The following is a 13,608-nucleotide window of genomic DNA, read 5'->3' as shown; positions in this document are numbered from 1 at the left end:
AATTTGGTTAAAACGAGCATGCGTTGTACTTTTAAAAGGGAAACAAAATTCTACGAGGGCTTCTTCTTCCTACCTACTGTCGCCTTCTGTTTCTAAACTACCAACCTCCGGCCTGCGTTGGTTTCAGAATGGTTTAACTTTTAGGTGGAGAGGAAAGAATGTTTTCTTTCCAAAGAGCCGTTCCTTGGAATACCTGCCTCTGCGAAGCCTGGGGGTGTAACATGAGAGCATGAGAACGAATGTGAGCAAATTACAGAGATACCAAGCAAACGTGTGCCGTAATGCTCGGGTTCCTAACTTACCACAGCTATGCATCACTGGCCTTTTTATTATTATTTTGCAGTGGGAGCAAGTTCAAGTGCCCACAGTCTTTCACTAAAAGGTAAAGGTAGTCCCCTGCGCAAGCACCAGTCGATTCCGACTCTGGGGTGACGTCGCTTTCACAACGTTTTCACGGCAGACTTTTTACACCGCCCCCCCCCACCGCCCCCCCCTGCCCCAGTCATCTACACCGCCCCCCCCCCACCCCAGCAAGCTGGGGACTCATTTTACCGATCTTGCAAGGATGGAAGGCTGAGTCAACCTGGAGCTGGCTACCTGAACCCAGCTTCCGCCGGGATCGAACTCAGGTCGTGAGCAGAGCTGGGACTGCAGTGCTGCAGCTTTTCCGCTCTGTGCCACGGGGCTCCTTCCCAAACCGGGGACCTTTCGCGTGTGAGTCTTTCACTACGTATCTGCAGATTGCTAACTGGCTTTTTGCCCAATGACTGGGGAAAGAATCTTACAGGTGGATCAACTGAAGAAAGATTTTTAGCTTTTAATTCTGTGTAGACCTCACACCCTGAAGTTAATTGCTAGCGTTCATAGGACTGCATGAAGTGGTTCCTAAATCTATCCATGAAATATTTTCCAAGCGCCCAATGAAGTGTATTTGATTTGGGTTGTCAGTCTCCTAATGCAATGTTCTGTTTCCTAAATGATATAGACCAAGACATCGGGACCTATCATTATTACGACAGGAAAGAACCAGGTAAGGTAGAAATGCTCATGATAATAAAGAATATATACTGGTGAATTGTTCAGCTTCAGGGAGCCAATTTGGTGTAGTGGTTAAATGCACGGTCTCTTATCTGGGAGAACTGGGTTTGATTCCCCACTCCTCCACATGCACCTGCTGGAATGGCCTTGGGTCAGCCAGAGCTCTCTTATCTGGGAGAACCGGGTTTGATTCCCCACTCCTCCACTTGCAAGCTGCTGGAATGGCCTTGGGTCAGCCAGAGCTCTCTTATCTGGGAGAACCGGGTTGGATTCCCCACTCCTCCACTTGCACCTGCTGGAATGGCCTTGGGTCAGCCAGAGCTCTCTTATCTGGGAGAACCGGGTTTGATTCCCCACTCCTCCACTTGCAGCTGCTGGAATGGCCTTGGGTCAGCCAGAGCTCTCTTATCTGGGAGAACCGGGTTGGATTCCCCACTCCTCCACTTGCAGCTGCTGGAATGGCCTTGGGTCAGCCAGAGCTCTTGTAGGAGTTGTCCTTGAAAGGGCAGCTTCTGGGAGAGCTTTCTCAGCCTCACCTACCCCACAGGGTGTCTGTTGCGGGGGAGGAAAATAAAGGAGATTGTGAGCGACTCTGAGTGGAGGGCAGAATATAAATCAAATGTCTTCTTCGACAGGTTTTTTTTTTAGCTGTGGAAAAATATCTCCTCCTGAACTTCTCCAATAAGAAAGCTGAGCAGACTTCATTTCTCCACACTTAACTACAGTTAAATCATTAGTTCAAATTATTTTTATGTGTTGGGCTAATTTTTTTTTAAAATTGTTCCAGAGATTTAGTTTCCTCATATAAGAATGGAGAGTTGAAATGCAGTGTGATGCTTCAGACTGATATAGCCCATGCCAATGATTTTTCATTCACTGGACTTCCAGCAGAGGGCATTGTAAATTCACGGGAGCACACCGGTGTCGGCCTCCTGGATCCTCCTTTACTCTATTTGAAATAGGCATTTCGGAGTGAATGATCAATTTTCTATTATCTGATTAATCCTTTTAATCCTAGAAGGCTCTGGACGGGCCAAAAGGTCTTTTCGGCTACAATTACTTCCTGTTTTAGGCCAGGTTAAAGTGGCGACTTGTGGGGGGGCGTCCCTCGCCGTCCGCTTGAGGTTTTAATATGCCGCCTCTACAATTCTGTTGACAGACTGACTCAGCTTCTGGCCGGGGTTTAGTCGCAGTTCACTTCGCCGACTGATTAGGCTAAAACTTCTGTAAAGTTGGCCCACCTGTTTGGACTGCTCAAGGTTTTCTTTTCTTGCCGCAAAGTTCAGGCATCTGTCCCCGCAGGGGAGACTTTAGAACTTCTTCCTTCCATACGTTTATATTTCCCGAGCTTTTTTTTTGAGATATTTAACACTTTGCTTCCTAAGATTAACTCTCCCCCACCCCTTCTTTTCAGAATCACAAACAAACCTGGGATACCTACCCGCGAAGCAACAGTTAGCACAATGTAAGGACTGTTTTCAGTTTCCTCGTAGATATAGGTATCTTAAGACGCAAACTATACGTGTCACGTTCAGCCATTTCTCTAGTTTCCTCCTTCCCGTCCCTGACAATTTTTTTTTTAAACTTCAAGCAAGAATTTGGGCTCCGGTCTTGAGTGGAGGCAAAGGTAGGGGCAGGAGGCGCTTCAGTGGCCATGTTCTCACTCAGCATTTCTTCCATGCTTTTGGCCTCATGGAGGGGAAAGTATAGGTATTAGGGCTGCCAAGCCCCCGGTCCGGGCGGGGAATCTCCCTCCCCCCGTATCGCTGGTGCGATGATGTCACCCAGAAGTGACGTCATCAAAATGACAGCCCCCACACAAGGCCACTCTAGGCGTTTCCAGGAAAACTCTATGGTACAATAGGTACCATAGAGTTTTAACCTCCCAAATAGCTAGAGTGTCTGGAAAAACCATAGAGTTTTCCCAGAAATGCCTAGAGCGGCCCTGCACAGGCACTGCCATTTTGATGATGTCACTTCCAGGTGATGTCATTTCATCATGTGCGCGCACATCGCGCACACGAATGTCCCCCGCTGGGGGGATGAAGAGGACTTGGCAACCCTAACGGGTATTCATTGCTTTTCTCCTGAGGGGTTTAACAGTGTCGTTCTGTGTAGAGTTACATTGTCCTAAGTTCAGGGCTCCCCCCGCTCCCTTTTTTTGAGCAGGAACGCACAGGAATGCAGTTCCGGCTGGCTTGGCATCAGGGGGTGTGGCCTAATATGCAAACGAGTTCCTGATTTTCTACCAAAAAATCTCTGGCTAAGCCCATTGGCTCTGTCCCGAATAGCCCAGGCTAGCCTGATGTCATTGGGTTTCGGAGCTGATTAATACTCGATGGCAATTTTTTTTTAAAGAAAAACCCATTGACTTCTGTGGAATGAGAAGGGGGTATATCTGCTTCAAACGGCACTGCAAAGCATTTTGAGCGCAGGTGGTTTCTGAGTGGAGAAATGGCCAGCAGCAAAATGGTTAAGCATCTCCCACTTACTCATCCCTGTTCCCACCTGGCCATCCTCATTTCAAGACTGCGGCTTCTGTGCCCACTCTTGGTTTGAAGGAATTAGCAACTGCGGAAGGATGGATGGATGGAGCTTAGTTGGGGCCCTTAAATCCCCAAAGGGGTTAAAAGTCGGCTCTCTGCACCATGTCGTCGCTGCAGAGACAGCATTTAGCTTCAAAGCCCGTTCTTCCAAAAGTTATTTTAAAAATGAGCCCTCCATCTTTTAATGTTAAATAACTCTGTCGGTTGCTTATTTGTTTTTTGGGTTTTTTTCAGTTGGGAGGTAAAAAGTATAACTTAGGAGTCTTGCATTTGGTTTTCCTGCTGAGATTGTCCTGCTTAGATATGTTCCTCTAGTGTTAGAGCATATTACATTGGTGTTGCCAGTGAAATGACTGAGTCTTAGTGTCGCCTGAGCTGGGACTGACACAGCTATAATGCATTGCCAGGCAATCATTACAACAGCGGTACTGAATAACAGAATTGCAGATTTGTTACCGGTAGTTACTCTTTTCACGCTGTGTACCTAGGCAACTTCTAATAATGTTTCTTTTCTATGACTATTAAAAAAAAGGAACATGAACCGACAGGATTGGATCTACGTGTTTTTTGAGAGGGGAGGCAAAATAAAAAAATGATGCCCCCTTATTTGGCCATTCTATTTTATGGTCCCATAGAATACAATGGACTCCATACCCAATTTAGCGCCCCCCCCCTCAGTCGGCGTCCAGGGCAAGCACCACCCCCCGTCCCCCCCAGACCCGGCCCTGTGAACCAATTACGATTTCCACTCTCTAATGTAACTAAGATTAAGTGTGTCCTTTAAGGGTACCCGTAACCTGATTAATTTCATGAGAAAGCAGAGGTTTTTTTGTTTTGTTTTGTTTTTTGAGCAGGAACGCACAGGAACGCAGTTCTGGCTGGCTTGGTGTCAGGGGGTGTGGCCTCATATGTAAATGAATTCCTGCTGGGCTTTTTCTACAAAAAAAAGTCCTATGTGAAACAATGGTGCCCACGGAATTTTTTGGCCACATCCTGAATATAATAGTTGTGAACCCCTCAATTATTAAATAAGCCCGGACTTTTATTTAGGACAGATACTGGCACAAAAATAACCTGGCCTAATATGCAAATGGCCTAATATGCAAATGAGTTCCTGCTGAGAGAGAATATACTTTTAGGCATAAAAGTGCCCCATAGCTACAGCTCCTGATGCTCTTCAAGCTGGGATGTGTGGGCTAGTCATATGAAGAACATATGAAGCTGCCTTATACTGAATCAGACACTCGGTCCATCAAAGTCAGTATTGTCTTCTCAGACTGGCAGCAGCTCTCCAGGGTCTCAAGCGGAGGTTTTTCACCCCTATTTGCCTGGACCCTTTTTTGGAGATGCCGGGGATTGAACCTGGAACCTTCTGCTTCCTAAGCAGATGCTCTACCACTGAGCCACCGTCCCTCCCCATAAACCAACATTATATTATGTACTATTTTTATTTCCTTGTAGTGTGGGCGGAGACAAGCAAAGTTAAGCACTTTTGAGTTGTCATTAAATTTGTGGACAAGGAGGCTTGTTTTTATTGAGGGTGACTGAAATGCTTTGACTAGAGCCATAGAATCATAGAGTTGGAAGGGACCTCTAGGGTCATCTAGTCCAACCCCCTGCACAATGCAGGAAACTCCCAAATACCTCTCCCTAAATTCAAAGGATCTTCATTGCTGTCAAGTTGCCATCTAGACTCTGTTTAATTTTAGTAAGATTTTAGTAAGTCATTTTAGTAAGATGTGAAAAGTTGCCATACAAGTGTGCCCACAGAACTTTTTGGCCACATCCTGAATATAATAGTTTATGTTCTCAATTATTAAATAATTGACATCCTCAATTATTAAATAAGCCCGGACTTTTATTTAGGACAGATACTGGCACAAAAATAACCTGGTTTCGGTTTTTTGCTGTGGGAAGTTTCCATATCTTTTCATCCCCTTCTGTTAAGAAACCAATCGAAGAATCCGACCAAGGATTCAAATGTCACAGCAAATCGGCGTGTGGGATAGACTTGGCGATCACGTGATCCAAAAGAGAGTTTGATTCTGTAGTTTGAAAGCAGTTAGTCCTACTGGATCATAGTTTATAGGCAATCTGCAGAGAACCGCTTGTGGGGTAGGGTGGAATATAAGCAGGAAAGAAAGAAAGAAAGAAAGAAAGAAAGAAAGAAAGAAAGAAAGAAAGAAAGAAAGAAAGAAAGAAAGAAAGAAAGAAAGAAAGAAAGAAAGAAAGAAAGAAAGAAAGAAAGAAAGAAAGAGAAAGAAAGAGAGAGAAAGAGAGAGAGAAAGAGAGAGAGAGAGAGAAAGAAAGAGAGAAAGAAAGAAAGAAAGAAAGAAAGAAAGAAAGATAAAGAAAGAAAGAAAGAAAGAAAGAAAAAGAAAGAAAGAAAGAAAGAAAGGAAGGAAGGAAGGAAGGTACCTTTTGATTGGAAGAGGTTACAACAAGATCCACCAGGATTAGCATTGTTTAAGATAATTTGGTCTATAGCACATTATTCTGGATATCAAACACATTAATTTATTTAGAGAGGGGTAAGTCTGCTAAGGTACTAGAGCAACTAATTTAAGAACAGTGTCTCCCTTTATATGCGTTTTTTCCAATGCTACAAATGTCTTTTTATAGTAAAAAAACCCCTACTAATAAAACATAGTGAAATCTGGTGTCAGCTGCTTAGTAAGTGTATATATTTTTTTTCAATTGCCAGCTCGAGATTATCTATGGGTGCTTAAGAACAAACGTCCGGAAAAGCTGCACGATGCGCTTAAGGAGTTAGAGGTACCTTTTCAGAAAGTTTAAAAGATCGCAACAATTAATCCAAGTTTTCAAACCTCTTTCAGCAGCTTTAATTTTTCATAAAAAAGATCATTCCTTCTGGCGATAAAAACGTGCTTTTGTCTGGCGGGGCTGTCCAAAACAATTCCATCTTTGTTCAGAACATCAGGGCAATCTCTCCTCCTTGAAAACCAGAAGCCTTTTAAACCGCAAGCAAAGTGTACCCGCCAACGAGATGCTGCTGTTTTCTCTTGTCTTCCAGGAACTGCTCCAAAGCACGCCGTGCGTGCTGACCAAATGGAAGAACAAACACGTCTGTCAGGTAAGATGTTTTGCCATGCTCTTGTGACGTTCACTCAACAAAGCTGAGCGATTAAGCGATCGGCAGAACGGCTGCAAAGTTAGCTTGTGGAGCGATGCAAAAAAATTATTCTGCAAAAGAAATTTTACGGCGCGTGTTTGTTTCCATTAGAAACCGTGGATAGTTTAACTCAATGGTTGGAAATGGCTGTACTCAAATGAGGAAGCAACAGCACACAGAATCCTGCGCTTGCGTCTAGACCAGGGGTGGCCAAACTTGCTTCACTAAAAGAGCCACATAGAATAGACGTCAGATGTTTGAGAGCCGCAAGACGTGAACATCAGATGTTTGAGAGCCGCAAGGCAGGCAAATAGATGGGGGGAGGGGGAGATGGAAAGAAAAAAACTTTAACTTTAAATGCATACTCCAAGCTGCCAGATGGCTTGGCTTGGAAAAGCGATTTAAAGAGGGAAATGTCTTCTCTAAGCCAGCCAGTGAGGTGGTGGGGGCTCCAAGAGCCACACAGTATGTGTGAGAGAGCCACATGTGGCTCCCGAGCCACAGTTTGGCCATCCCTGATCTAGACTTAAGTACAGGGCTTTTTTTGAGCAGGAACAAAGTTCTGGCTGACTTGGCATCAGGGGGGTGTGGCCTGATATACAAATGAGTTCCTGCGGGGCTTTTTCTGCAGGAAAGCCATGTGTGAAACAATGGTAACGCCAAGGGGTGTGGCCTCATACGCAAATGAGTCTTTGCCGGGCTTTTTAAAATAGAAAAGCCTTGTATGAAACAATGGTGACACCAGGGGTGTGTGGCCTCATGCAAATGAGTTCCTGCAGGGCTGGTTCGAAATATTCGGCAACCTGGGCTGGGCGGGTTCGAAATATTCAGCAACTTTGAATTTGGATGTGCCTGCTCTCGAAAAGTTCAAGGAGTCGCAGAAGACATTTGTTAGATTTTCTACTCCAAGCCTTTTTCTTTCTGTGCAGTATGGAGACGGGAGTTGTAAAAGAACCGCTCGGTTAGATGAGCTGTCAAACGAAGTAAAGCGCTCAGAAGCCATTTTGGCGCGTGCCTGTAGTTTGTATCTACATAAATATCTGTGCAACATATAAAGAAAACATCTGCTCCATCCTTGTTAGCAGCATGGGAAGTGGGAACAGGTTGGCATCTTCGCGTTGTGCGATCCAGCATTCTAATCAACAGCTTCTTCTTCTTCTTGAAATATGTTTAATGTATTTTGACTCATTAAGGCCTATTTCTAGCCCTTTATCTTTGATGTTGAGCAAACATGGCCTTGAGCTTACTATAGCTTAGCTAAGAGTGTTGCAAATGTTGAAGAAGATCACTAATGTACAGCCGAACCAACCCTCACCTAATGGCATCGGTCCTTTGGTAGCTGTACCTGTGCTTTGCAACACCGAAATTTGCATTCATTTCTAATAATAATACGGGGTTAAAGCAAAACTCTGTTCACTATATATTGAGAGCCAGTTTGGTGTAGTGGTTAAATACACTGACTCTTATCTGGGAGAACCGGATTTGATTCCCCACTCCTCCACTTGCAGCTGCTGGAATGGCCTTGGGTCAGCCATAGCTCTCACAGAGCTGTCCTTGAAAGGGTGGCTTCCATGAAGGCTCTCTCAGCCCCACCTACTTCACAGGGTGTCTGTTGTGGGGGAGGAAGGTAAAGGAGATTGTAAGTCGCTCTGAGACTCTGAGATTCAGAGTGTAGAGCGGAGTACAAATCCAATATCTTCTTCTATACTTAAAATATTTCTACTTCTATATTTAAAATATTTCAGCTTCTTAATCACAACCATCTTAAACAATCAGTTTAAATTAGCACAAAACAAATAGCGAGATTCAATGTCATACAGTTGTCATAAAGGATTAAGAATTTTTAAAATTCCTTTATAATCCACCTTTCTCAGAGACACACGTATTAAGAATTTTCTTCTCCTTTTTTGTCTTAATGTGACACTGCTCCGAGCCGAATTGGCTGTACGAGCAGTCTCCTTAAAGTAATTTCTTCTCGCAGAGACTCAGTAAGATTAGCAATCAATCAGTAAAACCAGCAGCAACGGGCAATAAAAATAACAGTTAAAACCAGCATTAACTACAAAGCGGCGCTCAAAACAGTTTGATGAAATCAATGGGATGCCTGGGGGGAAATATTTTCACCTGAACCTTAAAGGCTCATCAAGACTGGCCTCAGAGAAGTTTCACAATTAGAGTAGTAATATTTGACTAAGAAAGAAGAAGAAGAAGAGAAAGAGGAGATTGGGTTTATACCCCATCCTTCACTCAGAGCGCTTTACAACCTTCTTTTCCTTCCCCCCGACAGACACTCTGTGAGGTAGGTGGAGCTAAGAAAGCTCTCCGAGAACTGCTCTTCAGACAGCAGCTCTGAGAGGACTTTTGACTGCCTCAAGGAGTGGCGAATACCCAGGGCTCTTTTTCTAGCAGGATCTCCTCTGCATATTAGGCCACACCCCCTGATGTAGCCAATCCTCCTGGAGCTTACAGTAGGCCCTGTACTAAGAGCCCTCTAATCTCTTGAAGGATAGGCTACATCAGCGGAGAATGGCCTAATACGCAGAGGAGGTCCTAATAGAATTCTGACCCTGGTTGTGGCATATGTAAACCTGACTTTTCAAGGATCAGTGGTTGTCTGAAGTGGGAATAAACTGTCTGTTCTCTCTTTGAGGCGGAGGATAACTTGGTGGGTGATTCCCACCCTCTATTCAGGGAGGCAAGAACAAAGTATTCCCCTGCTCAAAAAAAGGCCCTGGTGATATTGAAAGAAATGTGAAAGCACAATACACGCGTACAATAGAAAGCAAACTGATTTGAAGTCACGAAAGAATTCAGAGTCCCGTAAGCTTAAGTAGTACAAAAGTCCAATCATATTTCAACAAGTTCACAGTAATGCTGGATTCACTCAGTTTCCTTCCAAGCAAATGCCCAACAGATTCAAGCATGCTTAGAACCAACATATGAAACTACATCTCTGAAGTCGATAGTTTAATACACTTCCAGGGCGTTACTGGGGTGGGGGGGAATGGCATTACCCAGAGGGCAAAATTAACACTCGTTTGCATAGAGAGCAGCTGGAACGCCTGTAGGGAAAAAGTGACCCAGTTCTGTAGAGTAGGTAAATAAGTTTCTTGATCTGCCGAAGAGGAAATGGTATTGTCAATTATTAGGTGTCAATCCAGCCTGACTCCAGAAGGCTCAGAGTGTGTAAACAGCATTAAAATAATCCGCAGCAGAATAACTGAATTTGAGTAGACTTCAATGCAGATATTAAAACTGCTGGGGCTCAGCCATCGATGGCTATGGAACCTGCTTGCTTAGTGCCAGGGGTGGAATTCTAGCAGGAGCTCCTTTGCATATTAGGCCACACACCCCTGATGTAGCCAATCCTCCAAGAGCTTGCAAAAAAAGAGCCTTGGGGGATTTGCTACATCCGGGGTGTGTGGCCTAATATGCAAAGGAGCTCCTGCTAGAAATCCACCACCACTTAGTGCTCAAGTTTATGTCCATTTCTGAACTTGGCCCTCGGGTGAAGATTGAAAAACTCACAGACTAGGGGTGATGCTCTCACAAACCTGAGTCAGCCCCCAGAGAGCGCAAAAATCCAAATAAAATAAGCACCCATCAAGTAGAGATTGCGACGAAGAAAAGTGGGAGATGGGAAGGGGCCGGGAAAGTATGATTGGCAAGTCATGTCTTCCTGGCTGGGGTCTTCTTACCCAGACGAAAATCATCCTCAGCAAATGAAGAAGCCATGCTGCGCCCAGGAGGTGAGGGAAAGAGTCCTCAGTGTTTGTGTGAGCAAGCAGAATACTCTGCCCAAGCTCCCTTTTCTTGAATCATCTCCTCAGTATTTGTTTTTGAGATATCTGCCACCAGGGCTTCTTTTTGTTGCAGGAACTCCTTTGCATATTAGGCCACACACACCCTGGTGTAGCCAGTCCTCCAGGAGCTTACAGTAGGCCCTGTAAGAAGAGCCCTGTAAGCTCTTGGAGGATTGGCTACATCAGGGGTGTGTGGCCTAATAGGCAAAGGAGTTCCTGCTACAAAAAAAAGCCCTGTCTGCCACAGATGAAGTTGATTTGCAGCTCGTGATAAGAACAGTAGAGTATGTTCCATAACTGTCATAAGCAAGGCTGTTTTGCCCTTTTCTCGGGCAAACACAGCAATGATAAGAACAAAACAGCAAGCCTACTACATTTTTTCTGCACCACCGGACATTCTGCAGAAATAGCAAGAGCAGGGGTAATATGAACATAAGAACATAAGAGAAGCCATGTTGGATCAGGCCAAAGGCCCATCCAGTCCAACACTCTGTGTCACATAAGAACATAAGAGGAGCCATATTGGATCAGGCCAATGGCCCATCCAGTCCAACACTCTGTGTCACATAAAAACATAAGAGAAACCATGTTGGATCAGGCCAATGGCCCATCCAGTCCAACATTCTGTGTCACATAAAAACATAAGAGAAACCATGTTGGATCAGGCCAATGGCCCATCCAGTCCAACATTCTGTGTCACATAAGAACATAAGAGAAACCATGTTGGATCAGGCCAATGGCCCATCCAGTCCAACACTCTGTGTCACATAAAAACATAAGAGAAACCATGTTGGATCAGGCCAATGGCCCATCCAAGTCACACAGTGCCCAAAAAACACAGGTGCCATCAGGAGGTCCATCAGTGGGGTCAGGATGCTAGAAGCCCTCTCGCTGTTGTCCCCTGAGCACCAAGAATACAGAGCATCACTGCCCCAGATATAAGAACATAAGAGAAGCCATGTTGGATCAGGCCAATGGCCCATCCAGTCCAACACTCTGTGTCACATAAGAACATAAGAGAAGCCATGTTGGATCAGGCCAATGGCCCATCCAGTCCAACACTCTGTGTCACATAAGAACATAAGAGAAGCCATGTTGGATCAGGCCAATGGCCCATCCAGTCCAACACTCTGTGTCACAGAAGAACATAAGAGAAGCCATGTTGGATCAGGCCAGTGGCCCATCCAGTCCAACACTCTGTGTCACACAGTGGCCAAAAAAACCCAGGCGCCACCAGGAGGTCTATCAGTGCAGCCAGGACACTAGAAGCCCTCCCACTGTGGCCCCCTCCAAGCACCAAGAATGCAGAGCATCACTGCCCCAGACAGAGAGTTCCATCAATACCCTGCGGCTAATAGCCACTGATGGACCTCTGCTCCATATGTACTGTTGAAAAAAAAAACTACCTTGCAGAACTTATTTAACTACTACTAACCTACGTGAAGCACTTGAGCCTTCTAAATGCACAGCAGGAACGCTATTATGAAGCCAGCCCATATGAGAAAGAACCCTTTGGCACCTTACATATTAATAATAGTAATTAATGAGTAAATTGCCACATGACAGCAGACTTTTTATCAGAGGTGTGATGTGGCTGCAGAGTCGGTGGCGTTATACATACTCATTGCAAAAGAGCCAATATATCACCCGTCAGGTGTGTCCCGGTCCCATTGAAGCTTAAGAACGCAGATGAATGCTGAGCACCAATGAATAAATAAACGATCCACTGGAGAGTACTTCCTTTAAAAGTCTTTGATCCTTCTTTATCTCCATGTCGGCTTGCATGTGACAGTCTAGCCTAAAGATTCAAAATGCAATCTTCCCAGTCCACGACTGACATGAAAGCAGAATTTGGTTCCAGTTCGGTATTTTCGAAGCACCACCGCACGGCATCTTCGTTACGTTCCCGTTACGTTGGCAAACGTAGCCAGTATACCTGTAGCCCTGTGAAACGACGTTTGTGCTAACTCAGGGGTAGCCAAACTCGCTTCACTCAAAGAGCCGCACGGAATAAACGTTAGATGTCTGAGAGCCGCAAAACGTGAACGTTGGATGTCTGAGAGCCACAGGGCATGACCATCGGTTTGAGAGCCGCAAGAGAGGGAGGGAGGAAAGCAAATAGGGAGGGAGAGGTGGAAAGAAAGCAACTTTAACTTTAAATGCAGTCTCCAGGCTACCAGCTAGCTTGACTTGGAGAAAGGATTTAAAGAGAGGAATGCCTTCTCAAAGCTGGCCAATGGGACAGTGGGAGCTTCAAGAGCCACGCAATATGTGTGGAAGAGCCACAGTTTGGCCACTCCTGTACTAACTTCTGGAAATCCATGCTGCTACTTATCCTTTCCAGGACAGCTTCTGCAATTGCAGGATCTCCTACATATGCTTAGCGATTTTCTGCAATTCCTTGGAGAAACTTTCCTTTGTCATCTGACAATTTTCAGAGAGTAGCCTTGTGGGCGTGCAGAATAAGGCCTAGATTTGAGCAGCGCTTTAAGAGACCTGTAAGATGTTCAGAGTGCGAGTTTTCGAGAGTCAAAGCTCTGGTGAAGGGACTGTTGGAAACTTATCCCCCCGATCTTCGTGGCGTCTGAGGTGCTGCTGGACTCGATTATAGCTGTTATTTTCAGGTCTCATTTTGGGCAGGAGCTCACAGGAGCAGAGCTCCGGAACCTCTAAATTTTATTGAGCTTTTTTTTTCTTAGCGCCCCCCCCCCCTTTCCCCAGTACTTGCTTCTGGGCTCCATTGTTCAAACCCCCTGTGAGAGAGGGTGTCGACCACATGGACACATGGCGCTGCCTTAGGCTGACTCAGGCCATTGGTCCATCAGGGTTGGTGTTGTCTACTCAGACTGGCAGCGGCTCTCCAGGGTCTCAGGTAGAGGTCCACCAACAATTTCATCCTTTAAACTGGAGATGCCGGGGGTTGAAAATGAGAGAGGCTGTTCTAGACTGCAAGACCGGTCCCACTGAGATGTCGTAACTTTTTTTTTTTAATGTGTTTGTCTTGAAATGTAAATGTTAGACAGGTAGAAGAAGAAGATATTGGATTTATATCCCGCCCTCCACTCCGAAGAGTCTCAGAGCGGCTCAC

The 13,608-nt window shown here is 45.2% G+C and overlaps 1 protein-coding gene across 1 annotated transcript in view; it reads left to right on the top strand.

The window, feature by feature from the left end:
- The window catches only part of WDPCP (WD repeat containing planar cell polarity effector), a 326,846-nt gene that overhangs the window by 92,104 nt on the left and 221,134 nt on the right, over positions 1-13,608 (top strand). Inside the window, exons 3-6 of the mRNA XM_060257471.1 lie at positions 986-1,030; positions 2,453-2,503; positions 6,289-6,359; positions 6,619-6,678. Of these exons, the coding sequence (XP_060113454.1) occupies positions 986-1,030; positions 2,453-2,503; positions 6,289-6,359; positions 6,619-6,678 (227 nt within the window). The remainder of the gene's footprint in view (positions 1-985; positions 1,031-2,452; positions 2,504-6,288; positions 6,360-6,618; positions 6,679-13,608) is intronic.

Source organism: Heteronotia binoei, chromosome 1 (assembly GCF_032191835.1).
Source record: "Heteronotia binoei isolate CCM8104 ecotype False Entrance Well chromosome 1, APGP_CSIRO_Hbin_v1, whole genome shotgun sequence".
In the NCBI taxonomy this organism is placed as follows: domain Eukaryota; kingdom Metazoa; phylum Chordata; class Lepidosauria; order Squamata; family Gekkonidae; genus Heteronotia; species Heteronotia binoei.
This window is presented reverse-complemented; position numbering and strand designations above follow the sequence as displayed.